Genomic DNA, 26,441 nt, shown 5'->3' on the forward strand with positions numbered 1-26,441 from the left:
AAACAGAGATACATAAAATTATGGTGGTAAAATCTGGAGTTATTATCCATGTATTTGTTGGCATAAAATACAACAATATTGGAGTTCTCAATTAAAGAAAGTCAATTCTCACAGGGTAATTATACAAACAAGAAAAGCTCTCAGACGTACTCCACCAAGGCTGCTCATTTGTTGTATGATTCTGATGGATTAGTCCCGATAAGTCTGCAGGGGTGGATTTTTAGTAGGATCACAATCATGTGATCGTCAGCAGGGAGCTGATGTAGTGTTCATTTGTTGTCATGGTTACAGTGATGCTGTGCCACTATCTCGCAATGGTACAGAAATCTTTACCAAATTTGGGGATCCAGACTATAAGCCGCATCACTGCCAAAATCGAATCAATTGGTCCTTTCTGGTGCCATTTCTGACCTTCCCTGAAAATTTCATCCAAATCTATGAGTACGTTTTTGAGTAATGTTGCGCACAGACAGACAAACAGACGGGCAAACGTACGCCGATTGTCACATAACTCTGCCACGTTCCTTGGCGAAGTAATAAAGAAAGCAGAGTGCATAGGATATACTATCAGCGGGTACGAGGGGTATTCAGGCAGCTGATTCATATTCATTCTAATGCATTCAATTAAAACATAGCCTCAGACTGTTGGTCAAAGTTATGGTTCAAGAGCTGGATAAACATACTCACTGACACTGACATGTCCTCGATGGACATGTTGAAATGGAATGGGATGGTGGATTTGGGGTAGATGTGTCGGGTGAAGTTGCCCAGCAGGTGTCGCACCTCGTCAGAGACATGAGTCAGAGAGATCATTTCTCCTTGACCTGTGCGAGCTCGAGCCCTGATGGCGAACGCTTGCCTCCGGTTGCGGCGAGAGCTGTGGACCCGCTTGGCCAGTTTGCGCAGAAAGAAGCAGCTGGGCAGCTGTTTGTAGAGCTCACACAGAGTTTCCTCACCCTGCAGGAAATCCCTCAGACTCACACCGTTCTCCAGCAGCAAACTCACAAACTCAGGTTTGTTGCCAACCAGAGCTGAGGACATGGCCCAGTGGAGGTCACTGGACTGGAGGATGGAAAACAAGGCAGGAGGACAAGACAGAATCAGCATTTTGAGCACTGCTTGCATAGTATTATTGATTTTCACTAAAGTCTCAGGCTCTGAACTGGAAATATAAAAAAATTCTAGATGATTAGGAGAGCAGTTTGGAGAACTGAACAGTGTTTTATGGTACAACTGTTCTCTCCCGCTCACATCAAAAATATTTTATGACTTACTATTTTTTAACTTTCTGTGGCGGTTTGTTGGTACCAACCCAGCAGTTTCACTTTTTTTCACCCTTTACAGTGGTGGCACAAGGGTTTTCTATATTCGGTGTGTATTTCTAATATGTGGGTCAATATACAATTGAGGGACTTTGAAGTCCATGGAATATATCTTGCATACATTTTCATTAAAAGTAAAAATAACTAATGTTTTTTTACGTTCTTTACAATCATGTTTTTACAAATTCCATAATTATTTACGATGGAAACAATCACATTAATAAAAAAGTGTCAGATAAATAACCGTTTGAATTTAATAACAACCACCTTCTAATTAGCTAAACAATAATAAAATGAGCTTATTCAAAAAATGTTTTGATTTTGCTCTTTTTATTAAGTTGAGATAATCATGACAGATATTTATTTTTTGGCAATATATAAAATTTTTTATGTAAAATAACAAATTGTATCTGTGTCCAAGAAATCACTTTCAACAAAGTTACCCATTACAAAAACACCTCTCAATGAAGTGTGAATTCCAGATCACATGACCTGCTCCACATGATGTCATTTCCTCCTGAAGAAAAGACTGGCAAGACTCCAAGGCTTTCTGGCTTATTTAATATAAAGTAGTGTGTGAGTCAAGTGTGGATTTATCGCATGTCAACAGGTTTACTACAATATCTTTATAAATAACTTTCAATTTCAATTTTACTCAATTGCATATATAATATTTAGAAGAATCTTTCTGTAAAAATGCCATGTGGTGTTTGGTTATAGGCAGCCATGTTGATTTTAGGCCTGAAAACAGCAAAAATGTCAACTGTGATACCCGTCAACTATGTTACAAAAAGTCCTCTAGGTATATACTGCCCCATGTGCTGCATGTCACATTTGGAACAATAGAATATTGAACTGAGCAAATTCCCCCGGTAGTTGAATCTATAGGAATGCTAATTTAAGTGGAGTGTAAAACATGTCAGTGTGGCAGCAGCATGTTTTCCCATTCAGTCAATTACACTTATTTTACTTTATCTAATCTTAATGAGGCTAAATAGTGTTGCAACACCCAGTTAAGTTGAGAAGATAGCCTTTATTTATCAGCTCTGCCTCTGAGACCAGACAGGTGGACGCTATGGGCAAGGAAAACTATGGTTAATGTAAAACAGGAACTACTACTGCTGCCAATACCAGCACTGTTTCTAATTTTTGATTGATGGGCAGGTTACAGCCAAAATGTCTTGAGCAAACAAGACAAGTAAAAGCGCAATCCCACTGCCTGACATAAAATCCCTCACTCCAACACATAGCCAGCTCTAGCCTGTGTATGGATCAAACGTATTAGTGCTCTAAATGCTGTTTGACTTAAGTTATCTTTTCATTCGTCATGCTTATTAATAATAATAATAATAATAAATTTTATTTATAAAGCGCTTTTCCAAAAACTCAAAGACGCTGATGCCAGGGATCATACAAAAACTCTAATCTTAAAGGAGGAGACGCCCGAATGTAGTCTTATATCTGCAACCCTTTGATTACTAACCTGTCTTATCTCAGAACTACCGACCTCCAGAGCTTCCTATCTAATATTTCTACCAGTTTATGGGTCAATCCAGAATTGGAGGACATCTGGGCTACCAACTTTTTGAAAAATAAACCTTCTCTTTTACAGTTTTCTGCTCCATATTCATCAAAAATAGGTAATAAACTATCACAGGCTTGATTGGCTCAGCTTACACATCAATGGTAAAATTTTTATTACATGTTTCATTTATTGTTTGCTAAACCTACTCTCACAGTAACAGGGTTGCAAATCCATGCTAATGTTAGCTTTTTCTCAGGAGTAGAAGCTAGATATTTAGCTAGCTGTTGCGGCTGATCAAGAGAACAAACTTACTGACAGAAAAAAGCAAAAAGAATTTGTCTTATCGTGATAATATGCATCACACGGTTGCATGAGGTAGAGTGAGACATTCAATCAAGGCTGACCATGTTATGAAAATATAAAAACAGAAGAGAGGACATACCTTTGTTCTACCCATTCATTAAGAAAACTGTTTGATGATGTTAACTCCAGCGTATCATGTGATTCACTGTTTTCTTCTTCTTCTTCTACCAGCTAAGCTACATGAATTATTTGAAATTTGATGGGTGGGATGTAAAATGTCCCCCAATTCTGGAATGACCCTTATAGCACTACAGATCCGGCCCTGCACCTGAGACATATGATGATGATGATGTTAGTGTGTAAAACAGACAAACTCACCTTCCACTGACTCTCCTCGGTGAAGATCTCAGTCTCCGCTATGTCCACTCGGTTCCAGGCTATAGCCAGCTCCAGCTGCCTCCTCCAGGTCTCGATTCCCAGTGACTCACTAATCCTTGAAGCTGAGTGGAGAATTTAGAGTGACATGACAAACATGCAGTTCAGTTTAGGCTGCAGAGATGCAATCCTTCTAGTACGAAACCGTTTCTCTATAAAAGAGCTCTTACATCTTATGTCTCAAGACATTTCTGACTGTCATGAATGCATCTACTGATCATTTTCATTGTTTGCTGACTGATCTGATTTTTAAAATGGATTCTTTAATCATTTGGTTCCAACATATTTTTTGCTTTATTACTGAATTCAAGGATGAATCAAACACGTTGCTTTCACCAGTGATGCACACCAGCAGTGAAAGAGTTCAAGTTGTTGGGAGGACGACTTCACTCATACACATAAGATTCTAGAGTAAAATCTGTGGTCTCAGAGGACAGAAGAGACAGTGGATGTCCTACAGTCACTGAGTGAGCAGGACAACTACACGATAATGTATTTTAATTACTCAAATGGAGCTCAGTGATGGAAAATCTGGGCAAAGCAGTTTAGCTAGAATGATGACTCACTGTGATCAAAACATTAAGTAACTGACCAGCGTGGTGGACTCACTCTTTGCTTTAGTGCACATTGAGTCTGAATTCTTTTATACACAAAAAGCATTAAGCAAGGTCTAAATGTGTTTCATTAATCATTCACAAGACTGTCATGAGGTCGAATGTCTTTGGTAGAAGCACTGCATGGCAATGGCCACATTACATTATTTCCAAAATAGATCAAGGGTGGCTATCAGTGTCATCCTGCACAGAAATGCAATCATTCGTGTCAAAAATATCTTTTCAATCAGGATACATTTGATACCACAATCCACTCATTTATTCCTCCAAGAGGCAACATTATACTGGCTAAAAGCTGGTTTGGCACTTAGCCTTTCCCTCCTCATACTTAATGCTGTGTCGTTCTCCTGCAGTCAGCTACTGAGCATCTGCTTCAAACACATATACTGACCTTTAAGTAGTGCTTGAAGAATGGCTACATCCACATCACCTTGTTTGTCTTCGCTTACTCTGAATACTGTCAGCAAGTGAGGCATCCTGATGATGTCCTGAATCTGGAGGAAACAAGCAAAATGTGCAAAATTTCACATCAAACTCTGCACAAAATACTGTGATTTCTGGTATTTTGTCGTTTAGTTGCAGGAAATTGTTGAATGGATCATTACCAATGGCAATAGGGAACATTATGTGGTTGTGGTAGGAGTAAAACCAGATTAGAGCAGTTTCAGAGAAGCCTACCAACAACTCGAAGCAATTTATCAAGAAGCCATGGTTCACTCTATCACATATGGCATTAAGGTTCAGTCAGACGAGAATGAAGCAACTATCAGTATTGGATACTACAAAGAAATCCCATGTAACCCCAACAGGACAAAAAAAATTCCCTGATACCACATATAATTCTTTCAAAAATGCTACCAACATTCATAAACGACATTTTCATTGTCATTTGTTAGCCACTTTGGTGTAAACTGAAATATCTTGATAACTGATACAAAAACATGTGGGTCCATGGTTTCCTGTTCTGATATTAGTGATGTAGATTTTCTCTCAGCACCATGAGCTTGACATGTAATTCAGAATAAAGTTTCTAGACACCTAGTTGTTGGATTTCCATTACATTTTCTACAGATATTCAAGATTCCTTGAAGATAAATACCTTGCAGATCCTTAAATTTTCCCTGTAGCACCATAAGTAGATCAAAGGTTTAACTAAGTGAAATATGTTAACATTTGAGGGATGGATTGGTACAAAAAAAATCTGCATTCATGGTTCCCTGAGGATGAGTCCTACTGACTTTGATGATCCCCTATTGTTTTGGTGATCCCTGATTTTCTTCATGAGGTTAATATTTATGATTCTGAAAGTTTCTTGACACTTAATGATCAGATTTCCATTTAACTTTCCACCAAATTTCAAGGTCCCTAATGGATCAGTTCCAAGTTTTTATATCTCAAAATTGATGAGATGGATTGGTACAAAAATGTGAGCATTCATGGTTCCCTGATGATAAACCCTTCTGACTTTGGTGATCATCTGATTTTTCCTGAAGTACCACTATGAAGTTACACTTCTGGCTATTATTAATATATTTCCACAACTACTGGAAATCCAGTACGACCATGCATGGTCCACAGAGGATGCATTAGAATAATCATGATCAGCAGATCTTGCGTCTGTTGCCATCATCATGCTAAACAGATCAAATACCTGCAATATTTAGGAAATTCCCATCAGCCTCAGCTCGACTTTGTGTTTGATGTCATTTGGCTAATGTTAGCATGCTAACACACTAAACTACAATGGTGAACATGGTGAACATTTTACCATCCAAGCATCAACATGTTATCCTTGTTACTGTGAGCATTCCAATATTAATATTAGGCTTCAGCAGCATTGTTGTGTCTCTGAACAACCTCACAGAGCTGCAAGCTTGAATGTCCTTATCTGTTCTGGACAAAAGCAGTATTTTGGAAACTAGTTTGCTTCTGTTGAGGTCATCAGTAAGTTCACATACCTTCTTGGTCCACTCTATGATTCTGAGGTCGGGAAAGGTTTCATATTCGTGACCAAAAAACTTTTTCATCAGCACATGGATGAGGGCGATAGTGACCTGGGAAACTGGCAGTCCTGACACCTGAGCAATTACATCTGCTATTCTCCCAGAGCCCTCCAAGATTACACACGGTGTCCCATTCAGCATTGCATTGTAGATGGTCTGAGAGGAGACACAGTAGAGTCAGACAAGTCACTTAAAGATGAAGAAGGAGGCAGAAAACTGCTGACTCACATCCAGAGTGCCTGGTCCCCCATCCAACACCACACACACCACAGGGATGGTCACACCGGTCTCTGGAGGTTAGACGATAAAAAAATCAATATTAAGAGCAACGCAGACAAAAACACTTACATTTGAGATGCCATCAGTTGATTTTGTAGATACTGCAGCAACTACTTTCAACCTTTGTTGCCAAGACGCTTTCCAGAAATGCATTTCTCTAGATGACTACGCAGCTCAATCTCCACCCCGTAGCGCCCGTGGGTCCCATCGTCCACCAGCAGGAAGTGGGTATGGTTGTTGTCGAGACAGGACAGCCGGCCCTGGGTCTTGGTGTCCATTAAATAATGGGCAGGGAAACAACCCTGCAGGGGAGGAGAGATCAAAACCCTCGATCAGACTGTATGTTAGGCAGGTGACGAACCAGAAAAAGACAAGCGGCATGTGTAAATGTGTCGATCCTACCTCTGGCTGCACCAAAGCGTCCCTGTTGTGAATTATTCCCCATGTTGCCACACCGATGGCCACAATGTTGCCTTGCACGGAGCTGCTCAGGGCGTAATCCCTCACAGCCTGCCCCACATGCTTCATTACACCTGCGTGGGTACCACCAGTGATGATCCAGGCACCTGCAGCCAGTTCATAGCATGTTATAAAGTGTGTTCATCAGTACAACAACAACAAAAAAGACATAAGACATCTCTCTCATCCATTAGAGATAGGAAAATACATTAGCAAGGGTGTGCTCGGCTGTTAGATGCTTTAAATCGATTAGGGGTAGAGCAAAGAAGAAATGCAAAGAGTGTGAAATTTAATTGAGGTTTAATTTGTGGGATTGTTTCTGGACAAGCAACTTCCTAGATGTTTCATGTGACAGTGAACAACCATTAGAAATCCCAGGATTAGCTTTTTTTTATTTATTTATTTTTTTACAGTTAGTATACAAGCGAATAATTTACTTTATGGAAACACGACTCTTCAACTAGCTCTGTCAAAAGGAATGAAGCTTCCTTGGGGTTGCACTCAACCCTCCTGTTGTCTTCATTTACGGGCACCAAAAAATATTGTTCCCTTGTCTGAAAAAAATCCTAAAATTCAGCAAAAAAAAATAAATCTCCGAATTTAAAAAATTTGCAAAATCTTCAGTAAGAAAATTCCAATAATTTGTTAAAAGTTTGCCTTAAAAGTTTTTTTTTAAAATTCACAAATTTGGCAAGAAATAAAAATTTAAAAAATAAAAAAAATAAATATTGTAAATATTTTCAAAAAATGAATAAAAATCTCCCAAAAAAACTCCTAAAAATATCTAAAGTGATTACATATACATCAGTAAAAGTTTGAATATTTTCTTTAAGAATATTCAGAAAAAATCAACCAAAATCTAGTGAATTTCGCTGGATTTTAGTTGATTTTTTTCTGAATATTCTTAAAGAATTTTTTTTTATCATTTCTTTTTTCCACCAAAAAATGTTCAAAAATTTCCCAAAAATGTTGAAAATGTGGCTGTTTTGACTGTGAAAATACTTTTTTTCCCACATTTTCAAACTTTAAAACGGGTCAGTTTTGACCCGCAGGATGACACGAGGGTTAAAGCATATTTAACGTCTAAACCACTAACTGCATGAATGTGAATGGAGGTGGAGAAAACAGAGAGGAGGAGGGAGGTGGCACATCACAGCTCTCTCTTTCTCTGGCTGGCTGACCTGTTGTCTGGGCCACTTTGATAAGACCTCTGTGGAACATGTTCTTGAGACGAGTCTTCAGATAGAAATTCTTGGCCCCTCCGGTCACTGAGATGAGCAGGTTCGGAGGGGGAAGTTTCCACAGCTCAGTCAGTAAGTGGTACAGGTCCTCTGGGCTGGTATCCGTGGACACTCGTGCATACTGAGAACACACAAACACACACAGGATGAAGTCATGCAGGCACACATTTATACACAGTAATGTTATTACAGTGGAGAACGATTACTGCCTCACTTTGCCCTTCTTTTGCCCCAGACCGCCAAAGGCAATGTCTCCAAACGCATCAGTGGGCATTTCACGGACATGTCTGTGCTTGTTCCACGACTCGCCCGTGAAGTCCTCTGGCTTGATGGCTTCATCGATGTGACTGGTCTTTGGGTAGCCACATTTACACGCATCTGTTCTGGAGGAGAAACAGAAGCCAGGAAGTGTCGTGTTTTAATGAAAGTGGCACAAAGACATCAAGATAAAACAAAAAGATTGGCCATTTGGACATAGCTGGCAGAATTGACGTGTACACTACCGTTCAAAAGTTTGGGCTCACCCAGGCAATTTCATGTTTTCCATGAAAACTCACACTTTTATTCATGTGCTAACATAATTTCACAAGGGTTTTCTAATCATCAATTAGCCTTTCAACATGATTAGCTGTACCATTGTAATTCAGTGTAGCATTAGAACACTGGAGTGATGGTTGCTGGAAATGGGCCTCTGTACTCTTAAGTAGATATCCATCCATCCATTATCTATACACCGCTTAATCCTCACTAGGGTCGCGGGGGGTGCTGGAGCCTATCCCAGCTGACTCGGGCGAAGGCAGGGGACACCCTAGACAGGTCGCCAGTCTGTCGCAGGGCTACATACAAAGACAAACAAGCACTCACACATTCACACCTACGGGCAATTTAGAATAATCAATTAACCTCAGCATATTTTTGGACTGTGGGAGGAAGCCGGAGTACCCGGAGAAAACCCACGCATGCACAGGGAGAACATGCAAACTCCATGCAGAAAGATCCCGGGAAAGCCGGGACGCGAACCAGGGATCTTCTCGCTGCAAGGCGAAAGTGCTAACCACTACGCCACTGTGCAGCCCCTCTTAAGTAGATATTCCATTAAAAATCAGCTGTTTCCAGCTGTGTGTTCATTTACCACATTAACAATGTCTAGACCAGGGGTAGCCAACACGGTGCCTGCGGACGCCTGGTTGCCCGCAGAGACCATGTGAGTTGCCCGCGACACGTTCTAAAAATAACACTAATTACCATGAAATTCCTTACAAAAAATTATAGTTGCTGTTCTTTTTAAATCAAAAATACTTACATTAATGCAGATTTTAAATTACAATATTTATTATATATATATATTTTTTTAAAAACAAAAATGTCTTCAGTGTTAATGAACTTTGACCTTGTCCGAGTCAAAGTTCACTGCGCATGTCAAACCACCACGTCATTCTGCTGACTGTATTTCTGATTCATTTAATGTTATCGTCATTGAAAAAAAAAATGCTTTTCTATCAAAAATAAGGACATTTAAGTGACCCTAAACTTTTGAACAGTAGTATATATACAGTTGTCAGCAAAAGTTTGACCACCACTGGGGAAACTAAATACATGGATGTTTTCATTTCCTTCAGGAAAAATACATGAAAAATTTAATTCAAGCTTATCCAGATATTTCTTTGCACATTTCAGATGTTGAGTGTGTGATAAGGTAGTAAATAAGACTTCTTTAAGTGACAATTGGTGCACCAATATCAGCTAAACCTTCTTGCAGCTTCCAGTCATATGAGACTTTTGTTTTTCTTTTCCAGCTAACCGAAATCTGGTTTTATCTGGTTTTCTCCATCTTTCACATCTTATCTTAAGTTCCCCTTAACTGCCATTTCCTAATAACAATTCAGACAGCTGGACAGGAAGGATGGGAGATGTCTTCATAACATTTTATAGCCTTTTTCTGCTTCGTAGGCATCAGTTAGCTTAATTTTCTTATCCTCAGTCAGTTACTTAGAAGATCTCACGGTTCTTCAGAGCGATTAACAGTCATTAGCTGACATTCTTGACCTGCTTTAAGTTCTAACAAGTCAATTAGAGCCTAATGAGTTAATTAAGTTCTGAGATTTTACAATTAGAAGGGCACCCAAGCTCCACATTAAATTATTTTTTTTAATTTAAAAAATTACAGTACAATTTAATTTGAAAAAGAATTCATTCTTCAAGCCTGTTTGCTGCCAGAGTTGTATGTGCTTCTTTTCACTTCAACACAACTTGCCTGAACTTTTGTAAGATGCTGCATGTATTATTGGAAACCACTAGTAAATTCAATTATCATGCAGTTTCCTCTCCCAGCAATGTGCCTCTGTATCACTGTGCAGCAGCAGCAGCAGCAACTACAAGCTCAGTTAAAACACCATCATCAGCAAATAAACAAGTCACAAAGCAGCTCATCCTACCTGCCATCTTTCTCAAATAAGCAACACTCCTTCTTGCAGATGTTCTGTTTGACCCAGGAGGAGAAGGCGTAACGCTGGAAGGAAGGCGAGACAGAGAGGTCTTTAGAGGCTTTGACTATCCGGAGCACCGCACTGTTAATCAGCCGTGGCCCCGACTCCGCATCCCCCATCCTGGTGCAACACTGGGAGGCAAATCCGATCAGATCCGCCTCAGGCTGCCGGCTGACAGCATGACAGGGGAGAGGAGGCTCTGCAGTCGGTGCTGCACTCAGCACTGCATCAGTGATGTCAGAGCTGCTGGGGAGGCTGCTGATACCCGACCAAACCTCCAACTCACTGCACAGGCCAGGAGGCGGTCGGGTGCCAGCGGTGGATCGATGGACGACTGCATTACTGAGATTGATTTCCTAAACAGCTTTAAAAATCCATCGTTTTTAGAAGAATACACATTGATGTTTATTATGCTTGTGAGCAAGAGATACAGATTTGCTGAGATTTTTTTTAATAAACTGGCATCCAGAGGTGGATAGTACCAAAGCACATTTACTAAAATACTGTAGTGTACTACAGTTTTGAGGCACTTTTGGCTTCTACTTCAGTAAATTTTAGGAAAAAATACTAAAATTTCGACAAAATCATATTCTACCAGTCTATCTGTTGAAATCAGGCAGGCATCTTCCATTGATGTATTTAAAACAAAGCTGAAGACCCACTTGTTTACTGTTACATATGAATCTTCAGTTGTTTGTTTTACTGATGTCTTTTTCTTCTTGTTTTGTTTTTATTGCTTTTATCTGTTTTTATTTCTATATACAGCACTTTGACTGAAAGCGCTGTATAAATAAATGTATTATTATTATTATTATTATTATTATTATTATTATTATTATTATTATTATTATTATTATTATTATTATTATTATTATTATTGTTATATATTTAGAAGTTATAGTTACTTAGTAGATTTATATTTTACATACAGAACAGCAGTTTATGAGCTATGACTCATTACTGATTAAAGTACAGGAAATAAAATATTTTTTATTTTTATCTATTTTTACTGTTTTTATCTGTACAGCACTTTGGCTGAAAGCACTTTATAAATAAATATATTATTATTATTATTATTATTATTATTATTATATTTAAGAGTTATAGTTACTTAGCAGATTGATATGTTACATACAAAACAGCAGCTTATGAACTATGACTCATTATTACTGATTAAAGTACAGGACATAAGAATATGAAGTATGTGAAGCTAGCTCCACTTTTAAAACATCAAAGTACCATTGCTACATTATAAATGCATCAGTAATAATGGTGCAATTATTACAATGCCGTATAATAAATACAACAGTAAAATAAGTCATTGTAAATAATAAATGCTTTTACATTTCCTGCTAATACTTCTGGATTGTTACTGGAGTCAGATTTTGAATGCAGGACTTGAAGTGGCTTTTCACTACTTTACTGTGTGCTTTTACTTATAAAACTAGTATTCAATACTAGACACGTTTTTAACAATTCCTTAATACAAAACGAAATGCAGGTCATATCTGTCCCACAAAATGATTTTCCAACATGCTGCTTCGGCTGTTATATCCATCACTGGTGCTTGCAGGCATCTTTTATATTCATTTCATTTTGTTTTTTTCCAACCAGGCATGAAAATAATTCTACAGAAACAAATGTAATAAAATTAGAACCAATAAAATGCCACTCCCCGCAGTCTTCACAATGTTTCATCAAAACACACATCAGGTAAACACTCACCTCTTCAAAATCACAAAGCACTGGTTTCAGTTCACATTTCTTCTGCTGTTGGATCATTTGCTGCGGATGAACCTTGTTGTCAGATTTACGCAGCATTTCTAAGGAAGTTAAGAAAAATCGTTGCAACTTTCTGTGTGGAGGAAGTGTCCTGTGTTTATGTGCAATCTAATCTATAAAACCTGCAGCTCCTGGGACTTTAGCATTTATCTTGCTGACATGTGACCTGTTCTGTTTTACTCCTCCACTGAGCTCCCAGCAAGAGCATGACTCCAACTCAACCTATGAATTTTTAGATAAGGATCTACATAACTTATACTCACACTGACCTGTTGATTCAGACATAACCAATGAATCCCTCATGCTCACTGATAACCACAATCACAGGCTGTAAATACTTTATGTTGCACTGTAAAATGACTCCACCCTCTCAAAACAATATTAACCTCCTCCCTGCTTGTGCTTCTGCCTGAAAAGATAATCTGATATCCCGTCAGGCTGCACATTACCAACTAACCAAAAGATTGATATATGGAATATTTATAAATGAGACTCATCTGTTTGAGTCACCAGAAACATATCTTTAAATATATACCATGTTCCCCAAGAAAAGGCAGAAAACTTCAGACAAAAGATATACAAAATAAATCAACATTGAAGGTGTGATTTGTTGTAATTAACATTACCCATCATGCTGCCTTCAGATCCTCCTTTTAATGGAATAAACGACAGCAACAACATGAAGTCGTTTCTGGTCTCGTCCTTCAACAACACACATTTTCAGGTTTGTAAAAGTGCTATGTTTCATGTCATATAACGCTTGTTGCCAGGTGACACCGACATACTATTCAGCTGGAGATCGTGTTACTGAGTTGAGCAGTGAGTCATTGTCAGGAGCTAATTTATACTTGGGTTCTTCAAGCGTTTGTAATGAAAACTGCTGGAGTTTCTTACTTTGGTAAAACATTTCAGTATCATTATTCTTCTTCTTCAGAATCTGTTTCCAGTTTGAATATGTATGAATATGTGTTTGTGCAGAGACATAGGTGAGCTGGTGTGCTTCAGCTGCAGCAAACGGTGGAATCGTGGGTGAAGCGAGCGGCAAAAACTTCCCAGATCTGCAGAATCTAAAGGAAGCAACAGTGTAGAGTTACATCTAAGTCACTTTAAGGCAGGAAGGGAGTATTTTCATGGAATTTTTAGCACAAAGAGATGAAATAAATAAATAATCAAGAACATAGGGAGCACTGAGGGTCACATCACAGCTACTAGTGTGCATGGTGAAGTGCTGAGAGAAGCTAGAACACTGAGGGATTCATAATGGAGTCACAACAAGCTACTAGTAACACCAAGTCTCTGCTGCAAGCAAATACAAAAACAGGCACAACTAAAAGTCATTAATAAGTGACTAGAAGAGACACAACCTCCCAGATGGCCAGACTCTGGTCATTTCTAAGCTGGTGATGGAGGTTACTGCTGCAGTGTGATTGGATGATGGAACTTAGCATTGGGCCTATCAATGACAGAAGCATCAAGAAGGCGGGATCTAGACCAAAAGCACACACCAATCCTGAAGAAACACTGTCACAAAGCAATTTAGCAAACAAAAAAACAACACTAAAGGCCTTAACTGAGTAAAAAGTACAATATTTTGCTCCATGGATGATAAAGCTGAAGCTAGTTCTTCATTTGGTGAATAAGGGAACAGTTAAGGGTAACTTATCGCATTAAATGACTAATCCCCCCCGCCCCCCCCCCCCCACCCAATTTCTATAATATAAAACTAGGTTTGACATTTTAAATATACTCTTAAACCATGTCCAAACCCATTTTCGAACTTACAATACCTTTATTCTATCTGTGGAAATGAAAAAAAAGGAAGATTTCTTAGAGATTTTGTTTGTTTTGCACATCCCATGAAGACTAAAGACTCCTTAAAACACAATCTGATCTGTAAAATAATCCTATATGGGAAAATGCAGAGAGATTTCACTTACAAACCTATAAAACTCTTCATTTCCACAAGAACTCCTCTTTCTCACATCAAAAAAGAAGAAAATGTATTTTTACTTGTTGAAATATAATAAACACATCTTCATAACCTAGTCATTCAGTTGATTTGCTCTTCAAAGCAGTGAAATCTTCAGTTTTTCTGAATCAGAGCTGTATTTTAACTCTCTTTAGACACTTTAGTCTCTGTTGGACAATCTAGTCCAGACATGAGCATTTTAAATACAGTGCTTTTAGATTTGAACCTGGTCTTTTGTAGTTACCATTTGGGAAAAAACCCCCACAGAAATCTCATTTTTGCTTTTCTACAAATACAATAAAGGCTTCGCAAATTTTAAAAATGTGTTTCAGATAACAGAAATGACTACTATAAAACATCTAACATAGTTTAATATCATTAAAATGTGGAGGAACAAAATGATAATTGGTCGTTTGGTGTGAAAAGTAAGGCCCCCTTAGCTTTTTAATAGATATTAAATATTTGACACAAACAGATACTTTGATTCTTACATGCTATAAATGGTCTACTTCAAAAATAAAAATGAAAATGAAGGATGGAAATCATTTTTTTGACTTCTAAGTCAAATGATGCACTGATTTCAAGTTCAAGAACAGTTCTACAGACTGACGGTAATAATGTTTACTTTGTAGACTCAAAAACTTTCAAACCTATAAGAACTGATTCTTTGACCACTTGGGGGCAGCAAAGATCAGGCTGTAAATCTAAAGCTCACACATTGACCTTCCCAAGTTCATATTCATGTACACTGACATAACAGCAGATGTGCAGCAAGAGCAAATGGAGAAGTGGGAAAAAAATGTTTCCATCCAACATGTAAAAACATGCTGTCAGGTCAGTTTCATTCATGACCAGACATTTCCAAAAGCAGAATGTGAAGGTTATGCTTCCCTGAGTATTCGTATACAGCAGCTACTTTTACTATTGCCTAAAGCGCCTCTAATCTGCTTTATTTCACTTTCTGGAAAATCCCGGTCCTGTCAGTACATGCATGTTTACTGCAGACACATATCTGTGGGTGGAAGGTGTTTTTTAAACTTCAGTGATGAGGTTGTTTCTTTCTGATCATCTCATCTGGTTAGTTTCATCTTTTCACTTGCCTATAAATCCTTTTTTTTTCAGTTCAAGTTAAAAACATGACTACTCTTAACATTTCAGTGTTTATACAGTAAGTCAGCTACATGTCTGAGGTAATATGGCTACAGCACAGTTAAGTTGGAGAGATGTGGTTGAAAAATGAAAGAATTTTTTAGATGTCTTGCTTGTTTGAGCAGCATTTTTTGAATTGTAGTCAAGAAAGAAAGAAAAACTTTGTGTTGTGAGAAAAAAACTTGGGCCATGTTTGAAATCTCCGTACCCTTTTATTCTTTTTACACACATTCTTTATGTAGTAAAACAAAACTGCATATTAATTTAGTGGGGTCAATATATAATTGCTGGACTTTTTGCAACATAGTTGACTTTTTTTTTTGCTGTTTTCAGGCCTAAAATCAACATGGCCGCCTATAACCAAACATCACATGGCATTTTTAGAGAAAGATTCTTCTAAATGTATATAAAATTGAATAAAATTTAAAGCTATTCATAAAGATATTGTAATAAACCTGTTGACATGCCATAAATCCACACTTTACTCACACACTACTTTATATTAAATAACTACGAAAGCCTTGGAGTCTGGTCAGTCTTTTCTTCAGGAGGAAATGACATCATGTGGAGCAGGTCATGTGATCTGGAATTAACACACTTCCTTGAGAGGTGTTTTTGTAATTGGGATCTTAGTTGAAAGTGATTTCTCTGACACATATAAAATTCCGTATCAAAAGCACACACTCAGATCCTTTACGGCACAATATTTATTCAACAATATACAGATTAATTTCTCTCTACAGTTCAGACTTATCAGATTTTTTTTATATTTATCTTGCTTTCACCTTTGTACATTTTTTTATTTACAAGATTTAAAATAAGTCTTTCTCTCCATTTATACAGCATCATAAGTACAGTGTTATCACATCGTCCAGCAGCTTCCCTCAAAGCCTTTAGATTTGATTCATCATTGCTAATCTGTTTATATTCCAAACACCATCTGACGTCATTGAGCCACAGAGCAGCAAACTGACAGACGGGCTCGACATGCACCAAAAGACCAGGTGTGGCCTTTTCTCTCTGTGAGGGCAGTCGGATGACAAATGGATGGTCGTCTTATTTCACCTACATGAGAGAGGTTGTTTGCTCTGTAGCACCGCAGCAGGGTGTAGAAACAGAATTGCTGAATGGGGGACACCGTTGGGGGCTTGAGCCTTTAAAATCAGCTTAAATGCATGTGCCCCCTCCCACCCGACAAGGATCAATCAAAGCCCGTACGGCAAAAATTAACGAACAAAAAAAGAGAAAAGAAAAGAAAAAGGGGAAAAAATGTTGCATAGAATCAATTCTGACGTTAAGAACAGAAATTTTGGTGCTGCCATTTTTTAAAAATGTGGCTTTTTGATAAACTCCTGAGACCTTCCACAACCCCGTAAATTTTTTTTTGTGTTGTTTTTATTTTTTGGTTTTGAAAAGAAAAAATAATAAATAGCTGTACCCTTAGACTTTAACAAAAATAGCATTGTGTTGGATGTGACATCCCATATAAGTACTACTTTAAAGAGACTATAACCCTGCATTGAGTGTATACACATTTGCACATCTATATATGTCATTTCGATAACTATCTTGAGAGAGGTGGATGGATTAAAGTGCATTATACTGTATGAAAACAAAGCCCACAGTTATCACATGCAGGACGGGAAATGAGCTTTCTTCTCCAGCCACAGTGACTGAATCTAGTCTTCACCCCAAAAATGAAGGCGTTCTTTTGAAATGCAAGCAGATTTTGAGGATTTAAAAAGCTTATTACTCTGCCAAAATGGATGGCGGATGAAATTTTGAACCACGATCAAACTTTATCGACACTGCCTGGCTGATGTCGATTATTTCCCGCCCTGATCACATGCAAATAACACCACACACTGAGGGATATCTGTTACTCTAAGTCGACATACAGTACCAACATGGCTGCTGGTAACCTCGGTCAGGGGCACACGTATTTTTGAACACGTCACCGGTTTTAAAACAGCAAAAAGGTGCCACTCGACTCACAGCAAAATACAGCAACTGGGAGACACGACAGCAGACAGACCAGGTGTGAACTGCAGCTGCACTCCTCTGCTCTTCGTCTTCTTCTTCTCACACAGTCCGGTCCAGCAGAGGAGGACGAGCATGTGAGGCCGAAGAGCCGACAAACGAGGCTTTTTGGCCTGAAATGTTTAAGGCTAAAGCACACACACACAGCAATCACTCAGGACCAAGGAGCAGCAGCTGTGAGGGTTTCAAGCACAGCAGGAAGCATGAGTGTGTGGGATTTTCACTGCACACTGAACTGACTTTTATATACATAAATCATTCATCCTCATTTTTAAACAAGCACGTGAGCAAGACAAGGGAAATGCAATGCGACAGCTGACATCTACAGTACACGGACGCATAATATACTGTTTCTATGTTGAGTGAACAGCGAAGCGGTGTCGTGATTGTGACAGCATGGTGCGTCGCACGCACCTGTGATGAGTGAAAAGAAATTCATGGCAAAAAAGGTGAAGCTGCATCTAAGGGCACGTTGAGCCACATGTCTAAAACTCCCTTTGTTGTCTCTTAACTTTTTAAGACCAGTAAATAGAAAAAAAAGTAGGCATTTTAAATTAAGACACCCAACCAAATAAAACAATAATAACTTCCTTAAGGAGAGGATGCGTATTGGCACATCTGGTAAAGACAAGGACAAGGACTTGGGTTTGGCTCGCTGGCTGTTTCATGCATCTGAAACAGCAGTGCTTTGCGGGGCACTAAACATGCAGACAAGCACGCCATGTTCAAATCACGCAGCCTGGGCAGGGAGTACGACGGAAGGCTAGCTAGCACTGTGCACAGATGCAGGCATTTCACAGCAGAGAAGATCCAATTCCATGCACATGAGGATTAAAAAAAAAAAAATTGCACTTCAAAAATCATCACATAAAAAAAAAAAAAAGATAGGCAGGACATTTTAGGATTTTTTTAAAAAATAAGCAGGTTAATCCCAATGTGGTCGTTTGATATATGACAGAAAACGCAAAAACCTGAAGTCAATTTGTGACGTGTTCTTGTTTTGCAGCGAGACTTTGTGCATGATGTGACTGAAGTGAAATGCAAGGCCGAGACGGTCGGTCACAATTTTACAGTATCATTACAGATGCATTGTGAGACCACGGCGGTCCTCTCACTCTAGTTTCAAACCTAATGGGGTCTTTAATTTCTGCATCTGACTGGGAGACGTGTCTGAGTGGCAGATGAACACACAATGAGGTAGAACAAAATGTTTTATGAGCATCCAATCGGAGCGCGACAGTCATGGAGACTGCTGATGCGCAGCGAATAGTAAAAGCCTCCAGAGGGCAGCCATTCACCGGCTCGGACGTGACGCTACACACAAGCCACAACCTCAACACAAACCGACAAACATGCCAACAAGTGCTTTCAGATGGAAGGATCCATGAAATGGTTTGAATCATGGTAACAATCCGGTATAAAATACAGTCATTGCCTTAAGCGTCAGACACAAACCTGCACTGTCCAATGCAGTTCTCCAACGAGCTTCAGCTTCAGATTTTAAATCAAGTCAGGAGACATAATTCTTTTTCCTCTAATAGCTGCACAGTAATGATTTCTTTAGATTTGTCCAGTTAAAAGCTTGGGTCAAGACAAACCCTTACCACATTCCAGTTTGATTTTACAGATCAAAAATGAAGGTCATGGCCTGAAACCTAGAGATCACACGGGTCTTCTGCAAAATCATTGTCGAACAAGTGATGAAAAAAAAACAAAATAACAAACGTCTTTGGATTGTGATTTAAAACTAAACATTTAAAGATTTTTTTTAGTCATAAAACCTTTATGCCTAATTTTTAAAAAAAGAGGAAAAAAGCGATTATCCAGGAAGAAAATCAGCAAGAACGATTGCACGTGAGCCCGGGAATGAAAGGGAAGGAATGAAGAGAAAGAGCAACAATCCCCACTCTTCTCCACATGAGCAACGGTAAGTGTTATTGCTGATTCGTTTTGACTGATTCAGTCAGGAAACTCAAGAAAATCTGAAATGTCACATATGACCTACAGCTAGCGTGGAATCCTTACAAATTTTTGTCATATCCTCCCTCTGAGGAGAGTTTCTGTGGAATGCTCAGCTTGGTCAGACGGGAGGATGCAGTGACATGCTGGACTCTTTTACAACTCGACTGTAGTCATTTACTGCTTTTTCATGTGTTCTCAGGAACTCTACCCACCAGCAACGACTGCAGGTCACAACTGTAAGTTTAATGGATGCCGAAAGGGTGGAGACACAGCTCTTGAGATCTGAAGATGTGTTCCTACTTTTTAAACACTTCTACACACGCACACGCACACACAAACACTCACACACCATACACACACACACACACACACACACACACACACACACAGGTAGACAGAAGTCGTCATAGTAGAGCTGTAAAGAGTCACAGAAAAACTGCATGATGTTGTGTGTGTAATGAACAGCTATTTGTGTATGTGTGTCTACCGTTCCCTGCGTTTGGACGTTAAACCTGTGATATGATCTGCATGTTGAAGCTGGGGGAGCGCGACTGCTTGGTTAGAGGAGCTCCAGGAGACAGGAGGTCCTGGGCCTCCTCTGGCCTGATCAGGTGCTCCTCCTGCAGGCTTATGGTGGAGTGGCGGTGGGAGCCCCCTGCTAGAAGCGCTCCTTCCTTGTCGGAGCCTCCCGCCGCCTCCTCTCGCTCGTCCTCGCCTCCGTTCAGGTTGAAATTCATGCAGTCAAAGGACTTGCTGGAGGAGGTGCTCCCAGTCCGCACCAGCGTGGGCCCCACAGGGAAGCTCAGGTGCTTCTTTATGGGACTCAGGTGGATGGCATCCAAGGTGATGCTGGCCGGAGGGGACTGCTGCCTCTGGTGATGCCTCTTCACGGCGGTCTGATGATCCGCTGACAACTCGGCCTGCTTTTCGGCCTCCCTCTCCCGCTCCTTCTCCCGCTCTCTCTCCTTGTCCCGAGACAGCCGGGCCGTGATGGCTTTCTTGATGCTGCTACTGCTGCTGTTCAGGCTGCCACCCCTCGGCCCCACGCCGCCGCCAGCCTTGGTGCCGCTGGGCTGGCTGCTGTTGGACGCCCCGGAGGAGAAACCTTCGTCTGGGTCGTTGATGTTGAAGGAATCCTCCCCGCCGCTCATGCCGTCAGCGTCTGAATGTGAGCGTGAACGAACAAACACAAAAGAGAGCGTGAGAGACAAGCGGGAATGTAAACGACGTCAAACAAAGGCAGAGCTGATGCCGAGAAATGTGATAAACTTTTAACGTAAATGCTACAAGTCTTAGAATTTTGATATAAGTTCCTCAATTCAGAACCTTGATTTCTTTGTAAAAAGGATGAGGCCTTGTGTGCACGTTCTTATTAATAAATATGGAAGGTGACTAATAATAATGCTAATAATAACTTAATCATTAGAATCTGTCTAAATATGTCTAAATGCTTTATCAGACTCAATCAGTCCCCTTCTAGTTGTGCAACACCTAACACCTGACAGACCACGCTGCTTCACTAACTTGGTCTTTATGCACCACACAGAGCTACAGTTCAATAAAGCACATCATGACCTTGAGCCTGAATCATCTTATGCAATTCAGATCGACTAAAATCTGACCAGCCGTTTGTTTACAAAAAGCAAGTTCAATAACCCGTCTGGTGAGAGCATGGAGTTTGTTTGTCATATCATTATACCATTAATTAAAAATTAGCAATCGATGTCTAACAACAATATACTTTATAGAAGTCTAATAGGCACAACATTGACACGAAGGCACAGCAACATTCAAACAATTTTCAGTCCTTTTATGGCCTCACTTTGAAAGCTGAAAGGGAGAAAGATGATAAATTGCGTTAGAAAAAAGCATGTTATTGACATACAGTATGCAGGGTAAAGCCCGTCAAAAGAAGAGACAGATGATCAGCTGTCTCTCTCCGTCATGCATCGTTGGGACAAGCAGAATCGGACAACGGGGAACCACAGACAGCACCAGAAAAAGAAATGGAGAAACCGAGAAGAAAAAGGTCTGGACTGACATGCACATAACACGAGGAGAAGACACATGCTCTCCTGCCCCATCCCTCGTTTCTCCTGCAACACTGGCCTAGCGGTCACATGGTTGGCCGGCCGAGACGAGCCTGCCAATCTGTGGAGAGCGCTGAGGCGAGTCCGTACACCTCATCAGATCAATAGCTCTCCAGTTAGAGCTGACAGCCCACAAGGCTAAACGGGGCAGTCTGCAAGCCATCACAGGTCAACCCAATCCCAAATGAAGCGTTGTAGTTCTGTACGATACACATTACACAACACAGCTGCAACCGGTGGTTTTGCTTGTGACTACAGTTTGGTTAAGTCTGCTCACGCAATATATTTATATGCTTGCTATTGGTAGCTTGCTATTCAGTGAGCTATGAAAATGAGCCTGAGACGTGCTTAAAGCTGATAATCCACCACAGTAAACGTCTCTTTGCATTCGGTTTTTAATCTGTTGTGTCACTGTGTGCGGATTCAGCTGTGGGGCAGGGAGTAGTTTAAAAACTCTTCTTTGATGGTGAGTTCAAGGACATGATATATCAGCAACATTTTAGTGTTGACCGGCAGAAATTCTGGCCGAGCCTACATGAGGTATGTCTCTAGGACATAAAATCCCAAACAGATATACAATATACTGCATGTGAAAAAGATAATGATAATAATTTAAGAAAAATCAAGAAAGAAAGTGCTATGTAGTAGAAAATAAGGTGCTCCCGGTGAACTGGAATGAAAACATGTTCCCCATGTAATGAAGGAGTTTTCTCCAAAGGGTTAGTACATATTATGGGTTAAATTTAAGCTAATTGCAGATAAATCATGTTGGAGTTTGGAACAATCACTAAGTAAAAGACCAACAAAGACATGGAAAGAAGACGATCGCTAGTGGACAGTTGCTATGAAACACAGCTTGCAGTTTAACTGTTGCTAAAATAATTATCCACACAGATAGTTAATGATGCGGCTAATGAGCCATTAACATATGGTACCATACTAATTCTGCCTAAGTAACTGTACTGAACAAAGATATTATACTAGTAGATTGTCTTTTACAATAAAACAGGTTATCTAAACTCATAATTTCATATTCAGCTCATATCTGCGTCAGTAAAGGATCCTTGACAAATGTCTTTATGGGTTTCAGGGATTTTATAAACACTAGCATCAACCTCTGGCTGCTCAGTTAACCAAATCATAGATCCAATCCTCCTTCCAACCCATCATCACTTGAGAGTTTTTAAAAACATTGCCCCCTTTTGAACCAAAAGAATAAAATAAGAAAATATTAACCTATCAGAGCAGCTCGCAGAATGAAATTTTATGTCCGCTCAAGTATACTTCCACCGTGAGGTAAAATGAATGGAAATGAATTGTGTCCTCGAAGACGGAGAACAATCAAAAATGAAACACAGTGGAAGATGACTGTACAGCAAAATAAAACCAATTTCTAGATAATGGATTTTTAAAAATGTAGAAGTGTTTAATTTTAAACTACAAGACTTGTGTTAAATGAGTTGATTATTTCTGCAAGAGACAGTGACTGAACAATCTTCTTTGGAGATAAATCACAGGTCTCTGTTTACTGGATGGCAGATTTCTATCTGATGAAAAGACTATAAGAATTCTTTCTCTCCAGATGCACAGAATTCGATGGAAGATCATTGGAAAAAGACAGGATGGCACTGACCATAAGCTAGGAAATGAGCTGATCTTCAGTATGTTTCAAGATTTTAAAACAACCATGAATGAAAATGCACACACATTGAAGGAGACAAAATGGGCCGTATAGTCCTGGCAGTGGAATTGCCTTTGCTGTTTGAGTTATTTGACTTGTTAACTTTGATAATATTCAGCCTGTTCACTGGCTTCGTCATTTGAAATACTAATGTTCTGGCGTTTCATGTTGTAGCAGAAATTACTGAAGCTTGCCATAGCGCGTGCATGCAGGGCTCGTTCCCACTCACTGAGCTGAAGAAAAGAATGCAACATGGCAGAGCACAAAATTAGCATAGAATAAAGCTGCTGGACTAAATAAAGCAAAGGCCTCTTCCTGCAGAGTGGCAGCAGCAGATGGGTGCTGCTGGCCGGAGAGACCAAAAAAACTTGTCAAACACCACGAAGAGCAGCGCAGAAACAAGATGTCGGGTAATCTATGCCAGTTTTGCAAAACTGATGCATGTTCTCTGTTAAAACTGAAGAAATAAAAAAGGTAATTATCAGACATGGAGAGGTGAGAGAGCCCAGAGAAGAAGGTCAAGCTGCAGGCTGTAGGCGCTAAACATGCTCAGTGAGTGACAAGGGTAGCGGTCTAAAGTTGAAGGCATGATGAGGAAAAAGGTAGAATATGACATGATGACAGGCCCATGCAGAATGGCCACTAGCCACGCTTCCTTCAAACCCAGAATAGGCGACTCTTCCACTCTTAAATGAGACAAAAAAGTAGCAATGATCTGGTAGTAGAGGGGTTGTTGGCTGAGGGTCTTATAGACTGGATGAGTTAGTGTACTCTGGGGAAGTGAAGAGGCAGCCAAAATGGGTAGGGCAGAGTTAACTGCCTCAAGCCGAGGAGGGGTAGTAGGAGGAGGAGGGTGGGGAGGATACAGATCGAAGGGGCACCTTCTTCTGAGACCCCCTCTGCTCTGAGTGTCCGCCCCTGTCCCCTACCCTCAAGTGTGATGGGGGGAATGATGCTGCTGCTGCTGTGGTAGCTGTGAGGCCGCACTCCTCTTTCCTCTTTAGCTTCGGGGTCCCAGGGAGTGTGGTGGTGGTGGTGGTGGTGGAGGTGCTGGGCGAGGCTAGGAGGAGTGACGGAGAGGCTCAACTCTGCATCGGTTGAGTAGTCAAAACAATCTGGGAGTCAACAACACAGATGAGGAAATGTGTTTCTTTAGTAGCATCAAGCTTCAATCAATTCGGGCCTCATCATGGGCACAGCACGCCTAACAGTTGTCATGTGTAACTTACAGAATATTTTTTAATAAAAAAGCACGCAGTGGTAGTTTATAAATAAATGACTCCATCAATCACCCATGTGCTGGGTAGCATGGAGTCAGGAGAATCTACAGGCACCATTTTGTCATGAGTTTCTTTTAAATCAAAACCCTTAATCTTAACTGGTGATACAAGGCACATAACGCACTTAATAGACAAGACGAGAGCAAAGAAAAGGCTATAAGGAGCAGTGAGTGGAACAAGCACTGCAACACAGAGACTATAAGACCACAATTACATACAGTAACTGACACGAAACACCATTTAGATGATGCTAATGGTGTGACTGGTTTACACAGATAACAGGTTTCCTTCTCACTGCTTGGGACAAACACCAGAAAAGAGATTTTCTCACCAAGTAGCAGCTTCTTGAGTGCTTTCATACATCAAAACAGTAACAACTCGTAAGGTTAAGTTAGAACTGAATATGGTCCCTTTACTTGCATAACTTTCTTGTCCAGCCTACTCCTGGGTGCTAAATTAATAATCAGGTCAATGGAAAAAAAAAAAAAAGAAAAAAGTATTGCAATCTATTCTGCTGTCACATTTACTGAGATCTCTCCTGCACTGAGGCCTGGCAGACGGTTCTGCTGGCCCCGGAGCTTTAGTCTTACCCTCTCTCTTCCAGCGGTGGCGTCGTATGGAAGCGGTGGTGATGGCTGAGATGGATATACGGCTAATGGTGGGCGTCACCTCCACCTGCAGCACCTTGCGCCCCCTCGGTTCATCGGGAGCGCTTTCTGGTAGCGAGTTTTTCATGGCGTTCCCGAGCTGAAGTGGACACGTGCAGATCAATAAACCATTAATTGACCGCGGCTAGGAAGGTGCCAGCTCAGTTAAAGCAGAATTATGATTCAAATTTGAGGACAGTCGGTATTGTTTTGCAAAAAGTGGCATTTTTTTAAATTTTATTTTATTAAGGATTGCAGACAGTTTGAAGAGGAACTGCTGGTCTTACCAGAAGAGGCTGGGAGTAAAGCTCCAGCTGGGCTCTGTACACAATGTCCTCCAGAGCTTCTCGCCCCATCTCCCACTCCCCATTGTATCTACACATCAGAACACAAAGCACAAACGCACACACCAGCATTTAACAGCATCTTGTTGCGAGCTTACTTGAGTAAACAGGAGTGTCTCACAAGATGCCTTGATGTCTGAGTCACATCCCTTGAACTATTATTAGTTATTTAGTAGTGCTTGTAGCTACAGCAATGGAGGGGAGGATAACTTGGGAACACATCCAGTCAGAGCGATTACAATCTGTCACGCTATTAAATTACTAGAAAACAGAGGCAATTTTTTTCCTTCCAAAATGACTTGTGTTTAATAATGCAGTAGAAAAAAACTTTGTCAAACACAAATGGTTTTTCACAATTACTCAGTTGGATGTTGCACTTTACGTAAAGTTAAAACAATATGGGAATGAAGCATCACCATATCAAAATTGTTAAATTAAAAACTACTTGAATGGTCTTACAAATAAATGGCTGCGTTTTTAAATAAGCTAGTCTAGTAAATCATTATTGACCATCGAGCAGTGCTTTCCTTTCTTTGCAAATAGATCCCTGCGAGTTACCCTTGCTTTGCAGAAGATGAGGACATCTCATATTCACATTTGGCCAAGAGAGATGAGTGAAACAGCCACCATAAAAAAAAAAATCTACAATTCACATACAAATACACACACAGAAAAGAAGTGGTCGGCTGAACTCTTTGATGTGGTCGTGCAAATGGAACAATCACACAGCTAGGGACAAATGCTTGGGGTTCCCTTTTGACTCAAGATCAAAAGGATGAGATGAATGGGCAGGTGAAAACAGACTCTGTGATGTTGTGAAGGTTGAAAAC

The 26,441-nt window shown here is 40.0% G+C and overlaps 2 protein-coding genes across 7 annotated transcripts in view; both read right to left on the reverse strand.

Annotated features, from left to right (window-relative positions):
• Positions 1-12,601, reverse strand: part of trpm2 (transient receptor potential cation channel, subfamily M, member 2) — a 29,371-nt gene extending 16,770 nt beyond the window's left edge. The window contains exons 1-11 of one of the 2 annotated variants that reach the window (XM_023280798.3): positions 12,393-12,601; positions 10,617-10,690; positions 8,396-8,564; positions 8,122-8,302; positions 6,884-7,047; positions 6,603-6,783; positions 6,431-6,492; positions 6,158-6,358; positions 4,591-4,693; positions 3,529-3,650; positions 688-1,062 (exon numbers count right to left, since the gene is read on the reverse strand). In XM_023280798.3, coding sequence (XP_023136566.3) covers positions 688-1,062; positions 3,529-3,650; positions 4,591-4,693; positions 6,158-6,358; positions 6,431-6,492; positions 6,603-6,783; positions 6,884-7,047; positions 8,122-8,302; positions 8,396-8,564; positions 10,617-10,690; positions 12,393-12,488 — 1,728 coding nt within the window. In that variant the 5' untranslated portion in view covers positions 12,489-12,601. Of the gene's footprint in view, positions 1-687; positions 1,063-3,528; positions 3,651-4,590; positions 4,694-6,157; positions 6,359-6,430; positions 6,493-6,602; positions 6,784-6,883; positions 7,048-8,121; positions 8,303-8,395; positions 8,565-10,616; positions 11,009-12,392 lie in introns of those variants that run through there. The other variant, XM_055014919.1, reaches the window with a different exon arrangement.
• A 3,655-nt stretch (positions 12,602-16,256) lies between these two features.
• The window catches only part of LOC111575583 (hyccin 2), a 46,618-nt gene continuing 36,433 nt past the window's right edge, over positions 16,257-26,441 (reverse strand). For 2 of the 5 annotated variants that reach the window (XM_055015535.1, XM_055015534.1), the window contains exons 10-13: positions 25,555-25,642; positions 25,211-25,367; positions 24,222-24,455; positions 16,257-20,731 (exon numbers count right to left, since the gene is read on the reverse strand). In XM_055015535.1, the coding sequence (XP_054871510.1) occupies positions 20,076-20,731; positions 24,222-24,455; positions 25,211-25,367; positions 25,555-25,642 (1,135 nt within the window). In that variant the 3' untranslated portion in view covers positions 16,257-20,075. Of the gene's footprint in view, positions 20,732-24,221; positions 24,456-24,951; positions 24,973-25,210; positions 25,368-25,554; positions 25,643-26,441 lie in introns of all 5 variants that reach the window. The other 3 variants (XM_023280804.3, XM_035953073.2, XM_023280805.3) reach the window with 3 other exon arrangements.

This window comes from Amphiprion ocellaris, chromosome 11 (assembly GCF_022539595.1).
Source record: "Amphiprion ocellaris isolate individual 3 ecotype Okinawa chromosome 11, ASM2253959v1, whole genome shotgun sequence".
Classification (NCBI taxonomy): domain Eukaryota; kingdom Metazoa; phylum Chordata; class Actinopteri; family Pomacentridae; genus Amphiprion; species Amphiprion ocellaris.